Source organism: Emydura macquarii, unplaced genomic scaffold (assembly GCF_026122565.2).
Source record: "Emydura macquarii macquarii isolate MOO-44397 ecotype Brisbane River unplaced genomic scaffold, CSIRO-AGI_Emac_v2 contig_1477, whole genome shotgun sequence".
NCBI lineage: Eukaryota > Metazoa > Chordata > Testudines > Chelidae > Emydura > Emydura macquarii.
In genome coordinates, this window is record NW_027131614.1 from 15666318 (window position 1) to 15688125 (window position 21808).

General features: G+C 39.5%; 1 protein-coding gene across 7 annotated transcripts in view; it reads right to left on the reverse strand.

The window, feature by feature from the left end:
- NKAIN3 (sodium/potassium transporting ATPase interacting 3) overlaps positions 1–21808 on the reverse strand; it is a 463496-nt gene that overhangs the window by 242038 nt on the left and 199650 nt on the right. For 6 of the 7 annotated variants that reach the window (XM_067553700.1, XM_067553697.1, XM_067553703.1 and 3 more), the window contains exon 2: positions 5448–5585. In XM_067553700.1, the coding sequence (XP_067409801.1) occupies positions 5448–5585 (138 nt within the window). Of the gene's footprint in view, positions 1–5447; positions 5586–21808 lie in introns of those variants that run through there. The other variant, XM_067553704.1, reaches the window with a different exon arrangement.

Consider the following 21808-nt stretch of genomic DNA (forward strand, 5'->3'; position numbering starts at 1 on the left):
GACCCAGATGACATCGCCACCTCTACCAGCTCCAGCTAAATCCTGAATACTGACTGGGATGTTGATACTTTGTCTTTCCCCTCCCACCTATGTGTCATTTTCCTTCCCTCCCTATTTCTTCTCTGTCCATCCCTCTCCTTTTGCCTTCTGTCTAATAAAACAGATAGATGACTTAGATGGCCAAGACTGTACATTTTGCAACACCACTGTAAGCTTGTGACCAGAAAGATCCAACTAAAAGCAAAGCCCTGAACAGCTTAATGCTGGTACATGTTTGCCAGATCTGAGTGGCTGATGAGACCATGTGCTGTGCTTGTGTTTCTCCAGCAGTGAAGTTGCAAGCAAAACTCAGCACCATAGACAAAAGCTGCATTTTCTATCTTTGCTGTTCTTCTCTCTCTCGCTTTTTGTATGTTTTCATGTTGTTTTGTTTTAGGAAACTTTAACAAGAGCAACAAGTATAGCTCCAGCCCACCTCAACTAACTTATTCTCTTTTCCCCAACAAAGACTGTTATTACCATCTTGACAAAATCTAAAAGGTTGTCAAACAAGGAGGTTTGTCCTTCTAAAAATGCTTTCCAGCTAAATGAAAAGGGAACAATGGGTGTTGTTAAAATGAAGGCCTGATTTAATACTTTTACATTTCAAATGCTTTAACTGTTTTTCCTTCTTTTTTGGATCTTTAATAAAAGGTTGACAAGGATTTTTAATGGTGTGTTTGCCATGGTACTAAGCAGTCTGAGGCCTTTGTATATCAAACCCCGAACCTTGTTTGAAACTTTAACATTGAACCATGACTGGGTTATGTTAACACCTCTAGCTCTTTGGGCCCATTTATTCCAGCTAAATTAAATACAACAGCTCCTCAGACAATAGCTCTCTCCATGACTTGGTAGGACAATTGCAACTAGCAGAGATGCTTCAGGTGTCATCAGGGTGGAGGTCTCAGAAGAAGGTTGTCAGCAGGAATTTTCTCTCGCTGGAGACCATTCTCAGCCCAAGCTTTACAACCTTCAGAATATGAGGCAAACTGCATTTCCCTGTTTGGTCCTTTCCTTGACTAAGTGAAGTGCTAATCTGTCACACTCTGAAGCTAACTTTATTTAGGGGTAGTTCTGAGATAGGAGAGGAGAAGGGTTACACATGTAATATTCACAGCAATATATGGGCAGTCGTAATCAAGAGTTGAGAGTTTTACAGGATGTACTGTCAGCCTTAACTCTGACTTACCTTGCTTTTGTTAAGTCAGATATTTAACATATTTATTCATTCCTTTCACAATTCTGCAGTACGGTAAATGTAAAATGTCTGTGTGAATGGAATTTCAGAGAGGAAGGGGTGGGAGCTGCACTGTAAATGCTCTAGGCACAAAAAAAGTGCTAGTCACAGCCTCCCTTAGACACAAAGGCCTGATCTATTAAAGGTCTTCTGCTGAGGAGAAAGCAGGTCTTCAGAGCTCAGCCAATATCATTCAAAGCCTCTGGGAAACAATATGACATAATATTACAAGGAAAATCTACTCATATGTACACACACTATGGATTGGTGTCTGTTAGGAATTGATGTGAAACCCTAAATACTTTATATTCTTTCCTTAGATAGGATCAGGTAGATATAGAGGGCACATTAATTGCAATGTAAGTCATCAGGGAAACACAATATACACTATGACATTTTTTCCTGAAAAATTCGGTTACTTTTCTAGTTAGACTGGATCTGATTGAGTCAGCTCTTGGATTTGAGTCAACCAGAGAAGATAATTCTGAAAGCCTGATTCAATGCAGGTCCTCTGCTGAGTCAGTTGAGTTGAGTCTTTGTCCTAATACCTTTTGTCCTAATGCCTTTTAGTAAGGGACTTAGAGCCAGATTTTCAAAGGTATTCAAGTGCTTAAAGATGCAGATGGGTTCCTAGTAGGCTTTTCAAGAGTGCCAAAGTGAGTTAGGTGATTAACTCCCTTTAGAAAATCCTACCAAGCCCTTAGCTGGGTCTTTAAGTATCTACATACCTTGGAAAATCAGGCCCTTATTACATATTTGCAGTAACCAGTTTTTGAGTTTTCAAAACCCAGCCTGCTAGTCAGCAAAACTCCATCTTCACCCCTCTGGCCCAGGACTGTGATAAAATCTGATCTCAGAACCTGACAGGCAACCCTCATCATCCTTTGGTCTGGACTCCTTCGCAGTCTGCTGCCTACCTCACGGTGGAACGTAACACAAGTGAATACAGCCTGGAGCTGTAGGGACAAGCCTGAAGCATGCAGTAACTGACATGCTTTCCGCTCCATGCTATGGATCCCTTTGAGGAGTCTAGGGACAGCTGCAGATGGCAGAGTCCCAGGAAGAACAGCTTCTGAAGGAGCCTGGGCTTGGGACACTATGTAGAACCTGAGGATCCGGGCTCGTCAGTGGCAGTTTTGCCTTAGTAAAGACTTAGTAAACAAATTAAGTAATATCACAGGGCACACAGACAGTGAGTCCAAGCAAACTGCTTTATGGGTAGAGCTGGACAGGAATTTTCCGTCAAAAACAGCTTTTTGTCAAAATGCTGATTCATCACAACAGAAAATGTTCACGGAAACATATTTTTTTTTGCCTACACTTTTGCTGGGGATGTTTCTCAAGTCTCGAATGGAATTTCCAGTCAAAACCAAAGAGACAGGGAACAGTTCACCCCAATGTAGCTAACAGCAGGTCACTCACCTAGCATATGTGAGACACTGCTTCAAGACCCTGCTGTGCATCAGGGATTTGAATCTCCATCATCCACCAGACAATAGCCCAGCATTCTGCCGGATTGTTGGAAACCCCGGTTCAAATCCTTAATGTGAATCAGACAGAGAAAGGACTTAAACCTGGGGAAGACTCTAGCCACTGGACTATCCTAGGGTGAATCTCTCTCCCCATTTTTTTTGTTTTTTGTCTTTTGTTTGTGTGTGTGAAAATTTTCAAAAAGGTCTTGGTTTTATCCTATTACAGAACAAAATTGAATGCTGAAACCCTGAAATTTTTCATGGAAGCCTTATTTTCTAGCCAGCCCTATTTATGGGCTTGATCCTGCAAGGTGCTGAGCACTCTGGCCCAATCCAACATTAATCAAGTGCTTAAAGTAAAATTTAAAATTTGAGTTGAGTTAAATTTTAGATCAAAATATCTTGTCAGTGTTCCTTAATTAAGGAATTTTGTGTCTCTGATTATAAAGCTATTTTTTAGAAATGTCACCTCTAAATATGTACTTTTACACTACAAATAATATAAAGAAATAGCTGGTTAATGTGCTTTTATGCTGAACAAAAAGAAAGAATTTTAATAGGGGAAGTCACATGGTTAGTGCTGGGACTGGGGGTCAGGAGATCTGGGATTATATCTGGCTTCACCCCAGACTTGTTGTGTAACTTCAAGCAAGACACTACAGGTAAGTCTACATTTGGAGCTGAGGGTGTGATTCCCAGCTTGAGGAGACATACTCACTCTAGCTCTCATCAAGCTAGCATGCTAAAAATAATAGTGTAGTCACAGTAGCACTGGCAGTGACGAGTGGCAAAAGGGGCTAGCTTCCCTGAGTACAACCCTATCTGGACCCCATGGGCATGTGCTCACGTGGCTAACCTGAGCCACTGCTAGATAGTGGCTACACTACTATTCTTAACTCTCATTGAGCTAGTGCAAGTATGCCTCCTTAAGCTGGGAATCACACTCCCAGCTCCACACGTAGAAATACTCAATCTCTCTGTGTCTCAGTTTTCTCACATCTACAATGGGCAAAATCCAGGGAGAGTAATGCATTAATGTCTGTAAAGCGCCATCTGATCCTCCAGTGGAAGGTGTTAAGTTAGTGAAAGTGCAAAATATTACTTTTATCACCTCTTTCTACATTCTTATAAATGTTCACAAAGTTTAGCAAAAGTAAGTACAAAGAATCTCAATGTTACATTCAGCCCACTTTTTTTCTGAGGGGGGGGCATTTTTTTTTTTTTTTTTTAGTAATAAAAAATTATAGGAATCAAGACTTGACTAGAAAAAACTGAAGCTCTGAAAGCATTTGTCTACTGATTTTCCCCAGCAAACATTTCTTTCATTCCTTTGTGAGAAAAGCTATTTTTCCATTATAAAATCTATTGCTAACAACATTACTGAGAGATTTCAAATGCTGCCAGGTAAAAAAGATAATATTCAACCTTTCCAGTGGAGTGACGCGTAGTATTTGAGGGAAAGTAGTTTTTCAAGTGGCACTGGAATTTTTTATTACTGGCTAGATTGAGAATGGATGTTTCTCAGAGATAATATATCTGACTTCAAGTTGCACACATTAAAGGCATGTCCTTGGTGTCAATTTATACCAGTTTAGGATCAGGCCCTTAATAAACTACAGCTATTGGCAAAGTTAGAGACAACCGGAGAAAGACATCTCAGGAGTCTGTGTTCTCTATGATCACAGGAACACAGGAACTGGCATAATAGATCAGACCAATGGTGCATCTAGTCCAATATCTTGTACCCAACAGTGGCTGGTACCAGTTGTTTAACAAAATGATGAAACTATATAGTGGACAGTTATGGAATAATTAGCTTGTAAAAAATGTTTTTCCTCAATTCCCGTCAGTTACATGCTGGCTTATGGTCAAAAGAATGACAATTTATATCCCTTGGAGGGGAGTGGGGGGGAGTACTGTATAATCTAACTGTGGATATTCTCATATCCATATAAGTGCTTAACCCTTTTTTGAATCCTATGAAGACATTGGTCTTAATTATATCTAGATGTGGAAGGATTAGATTTTTATTGGTAAATGTCGGTAAATGTCAATTTCACCATACCTACAGACTGATGAAAAAACACTTCCATCAATAATAATCAGAATTTATAGGTAGGCAAAGAAAGAAAAATGCTGCCTGAGAACATATTAGAGCTTGATTTAAGGATATTTACTTTGTCTATTTTGACATGTGATGTTGACAATTTGTGTTTTAATTGCTATAATGCTTTAACTTTTTTAATCTTAATGTCTACTGTCATTAAATAATTGTTGTCTCACTTTCCCATTGTCTGCCCCTGAATAATTTCCTAAAATTGAAAAAATTTAAATAAACGCTTAAAGCCCATAATTTTGCACAACTATAAAGATTTTAATAAATAAAAACCCAAAATGCTTAAAAATAAACATAGATATTATCCTTTGAAATTATAAAAAAAAATAATTTTGTTCTGCTAAGCCTAATTATATTTTTGGCAGTGAGTTCTACAGATTACCTCCCCTGGATAGTGTTTTATACATCAAAACCAGATCTCACTTAATGGGCCATAAGTTTTAAAATGATGAATAACTAGAGGCTTCAAAAGATAATGCAGAAAGGATCATTCATATGTTTTCAAGCATAAAATATATGTTTTGTAATTTAAGAGGTTTTAAAGCCTACTATAAACACAAAGTCAATAAGAGAGACTTACCACAACTATGTATCGAGGCCTAAACTGGATGGTTCCAAACAAACCCAATATGACGACTATTATGTGTAGAAAATTTCCAAGAATTGGAGCCCACTGGAAGCCAAGAAAGTCAAAGATCTGCCTCTCTAATGCCGCCAGCTGTAAGGAAACACATAACAAGACATTAACAGTTTAATTTGGGGTTAGTCAGAATATTTTTTATTTTTAAATAATTGCATCAGATTCTATCAGATTTACTTGGATTGGAGTTCTGTGGAGGTTGGAATTCTGGGAACTGGATGGATAACTGAACATTTTTGCTTAACTTGTATGCAAATTATTTTAGTGATAGGGCACTTAGAAATATTTCTATTTCTGGCTGATTTCAGTAATGTCTCACAGTTTAGCAGATAACCGAAGACTGGTAAATTCTTATTTTATCCAGAGTTAACTTGTCCTGGTCTGCTGGGAGCAAGGTTTACTTATTTTTTTATATTTATTTATTTAAATACAAAAATAGTTTCAAACAGCTGTCAATATAGATAATACATGACATCACTTGTTTCTCTCACTGCTATTGTCATCCTTCCTTCCCTCCCATATTCCCTTCATTTTGTTCCATCTAGCCTTAACTACATTGTAAGAGCTATGGTCTCTTGCTATGCGTGAGATTCTTACCCACACTTTGGCCTATTTACATTGGGTAAAAAGGCCAGAGCAGCATAGAGTGGCTCTAAAAGCCCTAGATCCAGCTGGGAGAGAATTTCCCTGGTATAGGAACTGAGGAAGCTGGTTGCCCTCCAAGGACCTCGTCTCCTGGCATAGGGTCAGGGGCGGAAAGGATGTGTTAGGGGCAGGGCCACAGCATGTAGTGCTGTGGAGACTGTGGGCAGCACCATTGCCCAGAGGCAGCTGGGAACAAATTGATGTAACACTGTTAGCCCCACAAGGCTGTCTAAGTTATGCCAGGGGCCACTTTGGCATACTACCTTATCCCCGCCTCCCCTCCCGCCCCCCCAGGCTGTGAGTTCAGTGCTGTACCTCTAATGGGAACTGTATAGAATCTCACCCTATATTTCTGTAGAACCCAATGGCATCCCCATCAAAACTGGGGCATTCTGGTGCTACTCTAATGTTAATAATAATATTTAAAACAATGATCGTTTCTCGCTAAAAGTCTGGACTAGAAACCTTTCCCCCCTCACCCTGTTTGCAGATACAGTTTTTAAACATCTTTGCAGCAATATTAGTATTTTGATTCTCCAGCAATCCCATTTTTCTACTCACTCTTGACAGTCCAAAAATTTAGTAAGACACTGAAATCAGCTTTTCCAGCTGTTTCAAAACACCTTTGAGCAGCTAAACAAAATCCCATGACTGAATTTCTATGCATGCCAGAGTTTGTTGCACTTGATATTACTATACTGTTACATACCCTAAAATTTACAGAAATATGCACTTAAAATATTTATAACTAGGCAGATGGAGTGTGTACAGCCTTATGAATACCAACCAAATCAATATCATAGCTGGGTATATTAATTAGTATAAACCTTTCATTTTACACATAATGGGCCATATTCATTTATAGGCTTGGCACATGTTTAGCTGAGAGCAGAATCTGGCTCATTCTCTTTACAGCTCAGCCAGTTGTACCTGTTATGGAGATCACATCTTTCTGGCCTGGATCCACAAAGGGACTTAGGTATTACCACATTAAGCATTGCAACGTCTACCTTTTAGGCATCTAGAAAATTACAAGACCACCACCACTGTGATTCACAAAGCCTCAGTTAGGTGCCGAGGCTCCCTACACAATGAATGGGGGGAGATAGGGGCCTAAAAATGCAATCTGTTAAACCAGCACACTAGTTTGGGAGCTGCCTACACTAGCCCCTGGAGTTAGGTGCCTATGTCCAGGCTGCAGAGAGGCACAACCAGGAATCCCTTTCCTGGAGTCAGGTGGCGGAGGTGCTGAAGTCATTTCTTGTGAGAATGAGTTATATGTGTGCCTGCCGCTCTCTGCACAAAATGGCTGGAAGAGGAGGTGATCACTTTACAACTTCTAGCTCCCTGGTCAGAGCACTCACCCAGGATATGAAAAACCCAGGTTCAATTCCCCCCTCTGCCTCAGAGGGAGAAAAATCTGAGCAGGCATCATACATCCCTCACAGGAAAGTGCTCTAACCCACCAAGCTATGGGATAATCTGATCTAAGGGCTTCCATAGTCTTACCTGTTGAAGTTGTTCCACTTTGGATAACTAACGGAGAAAGAATGACTATAAAGCCTAGTTGTTAGAACACCCCCCTGGGAGGTGGAAGACTCACAGTCCAATTGCCCTGCTCCAGTGACTCTTTAAGTATTTATCCAAAGTGGAACAGTTTCAACAAGAGATTGAAGGCACCCCCACCTCAGAACATTTCATAGCTCATTAGCTCCCTCCTAAGTATAGGAGACTCCTGTTCAAATCCTCTCTCACCATGAGGCAGAAGGGGGAACTGAACGCTGGTCTCCTACATCCCAGGTGAGCACTCTAACCAATGGGCTATTCATTAGAAGATGGGTACCACCATCATGCCTTCTTGGCCAGATTTTGAATGGGACCTGATCCAATAGGCAGCCTCTGAGCACACCTACTGGATCGGGCCCTGTGGATCAGATAGGCACTCCTCCCTCTATCTTTCCCTGGTTTATGGATGCACTGGGAGTTAGGCAGGAGATGGGCATCCAAACACCTAGAGTGAGGCAGCAGTGCACTTGTTCAGAGGCAGAAAAGTTAGGTGCCTAGAAAAATTTTCCAGTGAAAATTTAGGTGTCAAGTGAGTTTAGGGGCCTACAGGTTAGAGAGCAGCTGAGTGGAGCTTTTGTGGATTGGAGTGATGCCTACAATTTGGACTTAGGTGCCTAAGTATGGGGTTTAGGTGCCTAAGTGCCTTTTTGGATTTGGGCCTCTATGTATGGCTTGGTGAATATGTTACATCTAAAATAATGAAATGATTAAAGGCTGGATCCTCAGCTGGTGTAACTGGTGTGGTCCTTTAAAGTCAACAGAGCCACACTGACTTACAGCCACTGACTACCCAGCCCAATATGTATAGGTGACAATTATCAATCACAATAGATTGGTAATAACAGCAGGATATTAGTCTCTTGGACATGAGTAGTGGCCCTTTCCCAACAGGAATAACTTCTTCCTCCTTGGACACATAAGGGGAAGCAGGAAGGGCATGCAAAATCCCCTTCTCTAGTAAAGCAGATGGAGAACTCCCACCCATCTCCCTGGCTTGGGTTGTAGGTGCAACTGTCTCCCATAGCTCCCTCTCCTGCTTGGCTGGTGCAGTGTGAGCTCCTCCTGCTTCTATTTGCTTTAAATTCTATAATCTATTCTGCTCACTTAGTGATCCATGTGTGTCTTGCTCAAGAGTTGCCTTCTATTAACTGTAGAAGTGAAATGGGAGGGGTGGATGGTACTACTATTGTTTAAAAAATCTGCCCTCTTCTAGCTTATAAAACCTTCTTTGTGCATTTGAGAAGCACCTAGCACACCGTGGGCATTATCTAAAACAAATAACTAATAACAATAATAACACTAATGGTAACAGAAGGACAGCATTTCTAGTTCTAGTGCACTAAATAGATATAACGACTACTGTTATTATTTCTATTGTGGTAGCACCTAAAGTAATCCCCAAACAAAGATTAAACCTATACGCCTTTAAACATTGTACAAGCAACTAACCCAAACAATCCTGTTCTAGAAAGCTCACAACTAGAAGTTACACAATAAGTTATAGGTGAATAAAAAGACAAATGGAAGGGAGGCAGGTGCGTGGATAAGGTACAAGTGGGTTTGCATAAATAGTCGTTTCAGTAGTCACAGGTGACCATCAACTTAATCCATGCTAGGTAGTAAGGACTGGTAGGTAAAGAAAAGTTACAAGAAGGAATTTGGAGCCATCTGTTTATAAGCTGGTTGACGAGTAACCAAAATCATTTTGATGATAAATGCCTTTTTACCTAAAAAGACATTTTCATAAGAAAATTTCTGCTTTCATTAAAAATCTGAAATTATACAACCCTTAAATTTTTCAGTTTTTGGCAACCCAAAACCAAAACTTTGTGGTTTTCAGTTTTTGAAAACCAAATTTTTTCAGTTCTCAGGATTTTTTTTAATGAAACCTGAAAAAGTGAAAAGAGTTCATGAAAACTTAAAAAAAAAAAAAATTCTTCAGAAATTCACAGGAGATAAACTACATTTCCCATCAGCTCTGTTTATGACTGAATATGAAGACTTTGTGTTATTTAGCTATCTGTATTCCATTATAGTCGTCACAAGGATTGTAGGTCCACTTCAATGATGTAAAGGGCACTACTCCAGATGGTGGAGATATCAGAGGGAGTAGCAGCAGGACATTATACAAAATTATACAAAACCTATTAATAAAAATGTGTCACATTTTTATTGGATTTTTTCTTCTATGTTTCATGATGTCTGTCTTACCTTTTCCTGTATCCTTCTTCCTACATAGCGCACTGAAAGATTATTGATATGCTGCAAATCTGTGCCATAATAATCTTGCTCAATAGTGCTCTGTCATTTTCCTCTGGCCTAAACTAAACCCTTTCAATCTTCTGTGTTGAAAACCAGAAATAGACTGTGTTCAGATTAATTCAGAATCTTTCTGGGCTTGATGAGATGAGCCACCTCAAAGAAACCTTACTTTGCTAGCAATGTGACTGGGGAGGAACTCTCAGTACCACATATCCTGCTTATGGTGATGCAGACACAGAATAAAAGGTCAGACAGCAGTAAAGAAAGGTGCATGAGAACTACAAAAAGAGATCAGACCATATGGTTGAGTGCAAGCACCAACATCTAACCTCCTATGGAGTACAGTCCTCCAACAACTGTTCAGTCCTATTATACTTTCCAAGTACAAATCAGAGCTTGTCTGGGCGATGATCCATCACAGCAGACTTAGGAAGTCAACTTTTCAAAATGAGTGTGATAATTCAATTTCCTTTTCTGTCATCAACCTCAGGGATAACACTCTTTTACAATATAAAGAGAAGACCCGTGTTATAAAGGGCACACTAGTTTGAGACCGGTTATTACAAGTTCTATACCCTTCTTGGAAAGTGCCAAACAAAGATTTTGCATGTAAAGAAGGATGCTTCATAAAGCCTTGCAATAAAACTTTTACTTTTATAATACCAAACAAAAATGGCACTATTTAAAAACATCTGCAGCCCTGATGTATTGTACATTATTGGGTATATAATACTGGTAATATATGCTGTTTTCTGCCTTTGAAATGACAAATCCACTTAGATTTTTATGCAAAAACAATGCATAGTAATAATATTTACTAATGTATACATTTTATTTATAGGATGCTTTCTTTCTGTAGCAATCTATGCACCCTACTCATAAACTACCAAGAAAGCGGGAAGTTTATTAAATACAACTACATCAGCATGTGGCATCAAAAGCTTTTTTGAAATAAAAATAGTTCTAAGTCTCTGTGACAGGGTACGCTCACCCTGCACTGGACAGAGAAGACTTAACTCCACACTGTGGGCTAAGGAAGCCACGCCTCCTCCATCCTATTGGTCATGCTCCAAGTGCTCTAGTATAAAAGGGAGCAGCTCAGTGGGGGCTAGACACTGAGAAGAAAGGACCTGCTGTGGATACTCCAGACCAGGAACATCAGGTCATGGGAGCCGGAGATGCTGGGACTCTGTTGACTGCCTGAGAGCCAGCAGACACCTGATGGAGCCCAGAGTCATAGGGTACTACATTTGCAGAGGGATCTGGAGACCCTGATGACACCCAGGCTGCAGCTTCAGAAGTCAGGGTAAGAAGGAGCCTGTGGGGGCAGTTTAGACATTACCCCATGAGTTATCAGTATGTTTTGGCTGGATTTCTGCTGAATCAGTGGCAGAGGGTTTTGCCACTGTCAGGGCCCTAGCTGGAACCAAGCAGAGGAGAGAGGAACCTCCTATCCCAGCTGCCATCCACCTCTAGGTGGTGCCTACTCCACCTGGCTATTAGGCCTTACTGCCCGGTGGCTAAGCATGGGCCCACTGTCTCCACACTACCCTGGCCCTGGGCCTGGAAAGGGAGATTTAAGTGCAGGCTAACCATGCTCTGCCCCCTCACCAAAAATGGGACAAGATACTCTTACCCCATGATAGTCTCTATAAAAATATTACAAATCTATGACCTTTCTTAACTATGTTTTATGGTTCCCCAGTTTTACAACAAAACAAAATAAAAAATAAAAACAAAGAACAAACCCTGCTGCCACCCAGCAGGCCAGAGAATTTAAATTCAGGAACAATTCTGGAACTTGTCTAAAACAATGGAACGATGAAAATGAGTATTGGATGATGATTATGATTACTAATAGTTATTAGTAACATTGGTATCTCTAAGGAACTACTCATGGTAGTACTTGAATGACAGTGTTGTAAAAAAGTAGATTTTCCCAGAAACGGTAACAAAATTCTCTGCTTCCCTTTCTTTTCCCCCAGATTTACTCTGTTTCAGAAGAACTACCAGTTCCTTTCACAAGGGCTGATGCTGACAACTTATCACACATGGCTTACTAGAAAAAGGGAGTCTTGCAAGATTCATGTTCATCCTGATTTTAGGCAGTACTGTATTACACAGCCATCTGAGCTAAAATAAAATGCCATGCAATTCACCTGGTCCCCTTATAATTCAAACCTGAGTTCCACTATGTGAGACCATTGACAAAGGGAATATACTACATATGATTGACAAAGGGAATACATATATGTACTAAATGTTATTCATTTCCTATGATTGCTGGGTTTCAGACATTGATGGAAGATCCCATCTACTTTGTATGTTAGCCTCTCAGAACCAGAAAGCATTCACAACTGGCTTTGCGCTGCTGCTGCCCCATCTGTGCTAGCACATTAGTGAAGCTAACTGTTTAGATCAGTGTCAGAGCTATCTTTTTATTGTTTAAGCCCAGTGTAACAGAGCAAAAAATGTTTGGCCTATCCAATGCTAAAATTCAGAATCCTTAAGGTGCAGCACAAACAACCAAAGCAAGAGATACAACAAAAATGAGCTGAGTCAGGGACTGAGCAATGTCAAATTAAGTTCTAAACACTTTTTGAGTATATATTCTATTCCTCTACTTCAGCTTTAGAATTTTACTAGTGTGCTTGATTTGAGTCACAGCACACAGGGCAATGTGAAGTATAGATGGAGCAAAGAACATTTGGATCTAAAGTATGCAAAACTCCTATAGAATATTCAGTGGTAGTTGAGGGTCTGACTGCTGAACCAGCTTGTCCAAGTTAAATATTAGCTTCTGGGTGATTTTGAGAAGATTTGTCCCTTATAATAACCAACTAAATAAAGTAATTAAATAACGTGGCATGAGGGCTATTGATATTCAGAGAGCATCATGTGGTTCTAACTAAATCACTAGTGTGTGCAGTAAGTTCAGATGCACTGGACAAAAGGGAAATCACTAGTTTTCAGACAAGTTATTGTCAAAGAAAAGGAAACTGGTAGTATCATATCAAAAATGACTTTGCACTGCTGGTCAAATGGATAATTGGTTGTCACTTGAGTGGGTATAAGGGACTGTGGGCAACATATAATACAGAAAACACATGACATTCTTGCTAAAAGAACTTGCTACAAAGAGCAGTGACAAAGGTTAGTGGAGGCCAAAACAGTGAAAGAGAAGGGCAGATATAATATAATAAATGTATTTTTTTCAAAAAGATGGTGATGCCTTTTGCTAACAGAATTGCTTTTATAGTTTAACTCTTAGGGGAAATCTCAGGAATCGGGCAATGGTCCATCTTCCAACTTCTTCTCCATAAATAAAATAATTGTTTGTTGAAGGAAGTGTGTACAGCCATAATGTTACAGTATATACTGTATGTGTGCTGAAGATATTGTATTTATGGGGAAATAAATATGAACCTTATTAGGGAGACATGGAAAATTAATATACCACATCTCATCATTACCTCTCAAACAGTTCTTTGAGAACAGAACAACCTAAGAAATCAAAGATATATGGGACTAGAAAGTAATATGCACTGAGTGCTTAAATATTCAGTTACTTAAAAAAACCCACAACGTCTTGTCTAGAGAAAATTACATTCATGCCAACATCTAACATCTAACCAGGCACTTTTCCTAAACAGATCCTTTAAAGGGGAGATATTTCTGCATATATAATAGCTGTGCAAGTTTCAGCAAATACATTACGTTTTATTTCTCTGTGGCTACCAGGAAGCTTTATGGATCATTTCTCTTATGAGACCAGTCATCTCATACTTTTGTGTACTGTTAACACTCTCAATTCATAACTTGCTGCAAATACAAACTAATGACACATCTGTAAGAGACATCTTTTCAAAGATCTCAATCCCCACAATTGGGGCCAGATGTACAAAAGAGCTCAGCTCTTTTCACAACCTGGCACAAATGTCACCATGGGAACTTCTGGGTGCCAAACACTTTTGAAAATCTGGCCCTTATTGGGTTGTCTGAGCTCTTTTTAAAATTTGGCCTCCCAAAGAATAATCATATGAGACTGAAAGGAACCTAATTCTTAACTTGTATTTTTCATTACTTTTTGGTAAATACTCATTTGTTTTTATAGCATTATTTTACATATTATTAGACACAAACAAAATAAAATGCCATATATTCTAAAATATCGATCTTTCTATAAGGCTTTTCTTAGAAGTACGACATTTTCTGAATTACATGGACTTGAAAAAAGTTTGCAGCTACCTTGGTTACGTCAGTGCAGCCTTATAATGATGACCTTTTTATAGAGAGAATTGTGTACATTCAACATATCGGGCCTGATTTTTCAATTTTAGCTCAGGCAAAAATCCCACTGAAATCCCTGGGAACTTTGACTGAGGCAGGACTTCAGGATCAGGCCCAGAAAGTCAATAGTAAATTATTTAAGAATCTCACCAAGCAGTGCAGAAAACAGAATCTTTTACTATTTGTTCCCTAATGTGCCTTGATCTCAATGACATGAGATCTTGCATCCTAATAAACTGCATGTGCCAGTATAACATAACACAGCCTGACTACTACAACTGTACCAAACAGACACTATAAAAATGCAGTTACAGTCCATGAATAGCCAGGACAAGGAACAAACTAACTATTGTAATAAAAACCCACAGTGCCGATTTGTCACAGAACGGTGATTTAAGATTGAATTTCAACCCTCCAATGAAGCTGTAACTGATCCCAAAATACTAAGATTAAGCCTCTTGGCTGGTTGACCTGTACCATCCCACAAACAGCTGGAATGAATGTGTGTATAATGGCATTTAAGACTCCCTTAGTTGTTTTATTTAAATGTCAGCCCATGTACAGCAAAGGAAGACATAAGAGATAGGTTATGGCTTAAAGGATCTTTAAAGTTCCCTATCTTTTTATGTACAATAGAGTTCATGTCAAAAGATGTAGATAAAGGAGAAAACATGCTAAAATATGTTTGCTGCGTAGTAATAATGTATGCATTACATGGCCTTAATCCAAAACCCAGTGTATATCTGTTCATTTCATAGTACCCATTCATCTAGTTATATTCTAAGGTATCCTATGTAGCTGTTGAGTTTTGTTCTTTTATTAGCATAGTTTGCACATTATGAAGCACCCAGTACAGTTAGCGAGCTTCATAAACACGAAGAAATTGTTCTTTAGAGCATATGGATAACATGCCGCCAAAATGAACACTCGTACTGAGTGCAGGGAGTGCAGCTAGCTGGTTTTTGCACAATAAGGGCACTATTCTTTGCACATCAGGGGCTAATCCAAACTCCACTGAAGTCAATGGAAATCTTTCTACTGATTTCACCATGCTTTGGATCAGGCCATAGTATAGTGGCAGAGAACAGAGATAGGTCAGTTTTGGCCAAGAACTTTAGGCCAAACCTCTATTCTTATAAACTATGCCAAGAAATCTTTAATGTCTACACAAAACCTTGTTTTTTAATGTAGTCTCCAAAAGACTTAGAGCAAACTGCATTGTACTCTACCTGCCTGAGGAGGATGTAGGGTGGAGACTAACCCTGCTGGGATGTAAGCTTGTTGGTCCAGCGGGTTAAGGTTTGCTAAACCTGAATCTTAGCTCAACAAGTGCTCTCCCAGGTATAAAGTGAACCACTGAACATTTTACAATAAAAATCATGCACCCTGTGTCATCTTCCATAGTAGCACAAGGAATAGGCCTGCAGCCGCAACAGTGGGGAGTTTGCCTCTGCAGCATGATTCCCTCTTTTTTCCCATCCACAGAAACCACTTTCCCATCCACAGAAACCACACAAAAATGGCCTCTGCAGAGATCCAGCTTCACGGAATAGGAGGGAGTAGGAAGAGAAGCCACTTGGTTTACCCAAACCCCTGGAGGGAAACCAGGACAGGGACCATGGGAGGGGATATTTCTGGAAACAAATGTGATGGGAAAGGCTCTGAAAGCATGTGACTGCCCCCTTCCCTTCCCCGTCCTTGTAACTGATCAAATTTCCTCTCTTCCTGCATAGGGCAGAATGGGATCCCGCTGCACTGCAGTTCACCCCCGTTTGCTTCTGCCTTTAGAACTCAGACATATCCCAACAACAAATGTGATCACCTCATCTTCTCAGTCCATCTGGCTGAAAGGAGAAACCTGACTGGCATTTAATCACTAGCTATTTCTCCATAAAACCAACAATTTACAAGTGCTTCCTGTTTGCAATAGAGTAACACCATCTCTCAGCTTTCAGTCTTGTGGTTTATTTAGCTTAGAATACGAGGTGCAGAAAGGTCAGCACATACCATCTGTTCCCCCTTCCACTGTGTAAATGAAAGCATTGCTACAATATTCTGGCAGCACTGCGTGCAACCCTTTGATTTGAGGATGAGCCAGTTGAGGAGTAGTGAATTTCTCACTTCAACCTTCCTCATCTGCCCTTCTCCCTGTCTGCCTCCCTCAAGCTCTTCCTCCCTCTCCACAGGCACTCAGACTTGTCCCTTCTGAAGCAGTTCAAGAGGGCAGGGAAGAAGCAGTTGGCATTCCCACCTCCCAGCAGGAAGAAAGAGAGAAACTCCTCTAAAGCAATCTGCGGCAGCAAGTCATGTGAGGTCATTACGTTATAATTGAACTGATCAATTTCCATTGTTGTTAAGAACATAACTGAATATACTGAACCTAAGGCAGCATAATTTAATAGAACTGTCATCATCATTGGGAACAAATACAAAACTGCCTTTCTTCATACGTCTGTCAAATAAAGAATGCCTAATGCTACCAGCAGGTTAGCCTGCTGCCTGCTGTAATCCCAGAAACTCTCAGAAGCCTAACTGAGGATCTTGATCAACTGATACTAGCACATATCCCCAATTTTTCATGGACATAGGCAAGCTCGTAGGGGTCTGCGAATGATTATCTGTGACATGTTCTTTTCAACTACCAACTTTTTTTTTTTAATCAAATATCGGATCCTGCAGCTTTGACACATACACAGCACCCCAGGAGTTGTCCTCCTGCCAGCCTCTATCAACAAGAAGGAGGGCCAGTGGTCTTTTTTAAACGTCTGTCATATGAATAATTTGCTGTTGAGAACCGTATTTCATAAAGCTTTCTGCAGAAGACTTTCTGTGGAAAAACTGGGGAAGATGGGGATGAGAACTAAATTCCAAATTGCACAACTGGTGAGAGAAAGACACCATGTTAATATTCAAATTAGTGTCAATGTGCTGACATTTCAATCCTGTTACTTTGCAACTTTAGATAAAGGAGTTGTAAAGAGCATTGACTGTAATAAGCAGGATTTTACAAAATCTGGCTAAAAAGGCGCTGCTCTGTATTCCAGCACAGTATATTCATAGTGCAAAGAAGTAAACTTAATCACCTATGAACAGCTCCTCATTCTCCCAAATAGAGAATGTGAGAGAGGGAGGGAGAAGATATATATCTCATATGAATGGATAAGCACAGCCTGGTAACTTGTTAAAAGTAATGGGGATTCTGAGGCAGAGGGTATTCTTAAACAAACACAGAAGCATACAGCTAGAGAAAGAGGTTCAGCAAGGTAGAAAAACAATGCCCCAGCTTAAGTTCTTTTTTGTATGTGTAATGAAGCAGTAGTTGAAACTAATGACAAAACTCCCACTGACTTCCAAAGTGCATGATCAAGTCTTTATTGAGCTGTATATAGAGGACTGAGCTCTGCAAGGTACTGAACACGTCCTAGAAAGTTGTCAATAGACACCAATGGCCCTCCATGCTCAGCACCTTGCAGAACTAAGCTAATGCAAAGTATGTTAGCATTCTTCAGCTCAACTGGTGATCTGCTTTGAAGGAGGATGGACAGTGAAGTCAATTCCTTGGCTGTTTCACTAACTCTTGACCTAATCTGGAAAATGGTGTGATATTGCTTGAGATATGAAATGGTGTCTATCAAGCCTTAGGGTATTTTCATTAATGGATTTTCACTAAATCTGATCAGATATGATGAATTAATGCATAGTCAGCACCATAAAACCAAGTATTCTGTCTTCCGACAGTGGCCAATGCCAGATGTTTCAGAGGAAATGAACAGAACAGGGTAAATATTGAGTGATCCATCCCTTCTTGTCCAGCTACAGCATCTTGCAGTCAGAGGCTAGGGGCATCTCGAGCATGGGGTTGCCTATTTAAAAGTGAGATAGGATTGCAAATGACACAGCTATATATTAAAATAGTTATAAAATATCTCAGTTCTGTGCAGCATCCTCTCTAGGTCACAGTGAGATACTATATTGCACAACCCACTTGCAGATATCATACAGTACTAGAACTGACATACTGTAAAAAAGGATCCACACAGTCAATTTGTCACAGTCTATCATCTTGACTGTGACAGCTGCCACACAGATATCCCTCAGGTATCATCCAAGATTGTAAAAGCTGCCACACACAGTAAACACCCAGAGATTAGACAGGCTTGCAAGAGAGTAAGGTCAAAACACAGTTAATTCATAGTTATTACTTAAGAATCAGCCTACAATTTCACATGGGCATGTGGAAAAGTGCATGAGCAAGTCCGCTGATGTGTGTGGGCAAGATGATTTTCTCACACAAATTCATTTTTGCATCCCTGCCAAACTGATTTGGTAGCTCCAAAGATTTGATCCTTTAGGGCTCCATCCTGTTAGTTACTGAACATGGTCTGTGGTAGTAGCCATGACAGAGGGGTAGCTGCCCAGCCACTTTGTACGAATGCACCAGGCCAAAGGGTGAATTTTTCTTTCACCTCAACCAATTATTATTTATCATTTGTGTTATAACAGTGCTGATAGGCCCAAATCAGGATCACAGCTCCATTGTGCTACAACTTAGAGATGCTCAAAAAATCTCTTTTATCCCTATGAGAAATATTCATTCACAATTTTTTTTTTTTGGTTTGAATTTTTAAGTTTTCACCAGAAAATTTCAAAATGAAATAAAATGAAATTTTTATTTCATTCTGATTTGAATTGAATTTTTTACTTTGATTTGCTTTTGAGAAGTTGCAGAATAGAAAAAGAGAAACAGGAGAAAGTGAAAAAAAAATCTTGACAATCTTTATTTTTTTATTCCCAAAGGAAAAAAGGGGAGAAAAGGGGGAAATGAAATTTCAGATCTCAAAAATTCAAAATTTTGAAATGTAATTTTTCAAGAAACAAAATGAAATTTTCAGTTCAACACATTTTCCAGCCTTTTCCACAGTCAGACATTCTAGAAACTTCTTTTTTTTAAATGAAAGATGAATACCTCAGTTTCTAGTACCAACAGGTATTCAGCAGAGTACTAAAGTACCCATAGTATTTATAAGCTGAGTACCTGATTGTATAAGTACTATTCAGTGTTAGTAAGGGTATCACAATCTAATCCGGAGAACAAGGATTTTGATTGTTAAAAGATAAATTATTAACTATAAGTCAAATTCTGTTCTCATTTACATTAATGGAAACCCAGAGTAACCTACTGACATCAATCAATGTTACTCCAGTTCTACAATAGTGTGCCTGAAAGCGGAATTTGGCTCTAACAATCTCTGATTTAAAGGCACAGAAAAAATAATTTAATGAATTAAGAGCTATGTTGCACTCTTCCTCAGGACAGGTACGTAGAGCTGCTGTTTCCTTTGTCCCTGTCCTTAGGGGAAATATTCTTAAAAAATGTAGCCTGATTTTAGGTTCTTAATAATTTTAATAATGATGTTTATAGAACGGGATTATAGGCTCACCAATTGATTTGATCAGAAGATGATAAGGTTCTTGTCTCAGAATCAGGCTACACAGAGTTTTGCAAGGACCCTTGGGATGTATGACAAGGACACTCACACTAAGAACCAAAACGTAGCCTTAAAGACTTTTATTGAGTTAAAATAGAATAATAATCAAATAGATAATAATCAATTAGAATTACAAAGACAAATAGTATTATTTAGAGATACATGTGGTATGATATACTATAAAGCTTTTGGATTAATATACTCATACCTTTCCTTGATAACCTGGTGGTAAGAGACAAAGGACCAGCCTTGCCTCTGTATACCGATGTCCAGGTTCTTCAATTTCTGAGTGGGAAGTGGAGAGCTTAGGAACTGCTAAAGAGGTAAGAACTATAGAAAGACTATAACTCTAGGACTAAGATAATACTAAACATAAAACACAAGACATAAGACACTTTAGACATTTTAACATGGTGGGTTGCCTCTCTTATACTTGAACACTAAGTGCCCTCCTTCGATGTTCAAATTTAACTTCCTCACACACAAAATATCAGGGTACACTTGCTTTATAGGCTGACATGTTTGTGCATATTAATGACATATCCATATCCTTTTCCAGACAGTTTGCTGATTCTCACCTTTGTTATTTCTGGCCTAACCATGTTCTTGTGGTGTACCTGTTAAGTCTACTGAGGGCATGAACTGAGGTAGCCACCCTATCTTCATGCCTCCTGACTTATCTAGGATAAAGGTTATAACCATATATATACTTTATCCTTTAGTTTATCATTACTTTTCTAGGCCAAAAGATCCCAAACATATATATGCTAACTTGCTTTAGCTCATCATACAGGATGTGGCCTGTAGATATCTTGTGTTACAGCCAAAATACTTTTAATATAAATCTATTATAATACCAAGCAATTAAATTAATAAGAAACAATAACTTCATAAGAAAAGATATATAGGCAAGCAAGCAGGCTAGTCCTATGGATTACAACACTTCTTCCAGTGGACAGGGATTTAATTGGCTGCAGTGGGACAGAAGACATAAGCCTCCCAACTTTCAGAGCCCAGGTATCTGTGAGGAACGGTATGGATCCCGGAGACTGTAGAGGAAGAATCAGCTTCACTCTAATGACTCAAAGCCCTTCTTCTCCATGTTGGCACCCTCTTGCTTTCCAAACCCCCTGATAGCAGAGAGCCTTTATAATCAAAGAGAATAGGGACAATTTAAAACTGTATTCAACAATTATGACTGAGAAACAGCTGCCTAATGTCAGCTGAACAGCTGAAATGTAAGCACAGCATATAATATATAGATGTGTAAAGTTATTGTATATCACCCAGTAATCAGTGGTAGTCAACGTGCGACACAAACTAAGGAAAAGTCCAAGACAATCATAACAAGGCCAGAACTTGCAGCCCTTATTCACAAGAGTAGACACAAGTGAACTGGGCTTCTCACGTGAGCAAGAGCTACAGTATTGATCAGTGAATGGTAAGAGTGAGAAAAGTGAAGACCAGTGAAAACTCTACATTCTGTGAGGTGAAAGAAGGAGCTTTTGATAATAGGAATAATTACAAATTTCAGCAGAAATTTTATCCCACAAAACTACGAAGTAAACTCAGCAGAAATTATGTTAGTGGAGGCAGAATTTGGCCTGAGAAGCTGGCAATTGAGAAGCAACGGATACACAAATTAAATAAATCAAAATCAAATGTACGATAGGGATTCCAAGGTAAATGTGTGAGCCTCAAGCATCTATCCAGGCAGACACCATTGCTGGCCTAATGGACTGGACGCCTGCATATGGCTCACCCAATCAGATGTTTTTGTCAGCAATCGCAAGCATTTTCCACACCAGAAGGCCATTGTTGTTGGCTGGGATTTTGATGGTACCAGCCAGTGATATTTATTATGCTTGACAGTGAAAATTTATATTAATGGCAACATACGCAGTTCAAACACTGCCATGCTGCTTGTCTCTGGAAGAGTGTGAAAAAGCAGCAATATTTATGAACAGGAAATGAGGCAGGTCACAGAACATTTACTCTCCATGGGATTTCAGCAATGTGGGACAGCTTGTCTGTGCATAGTCTTCAGCT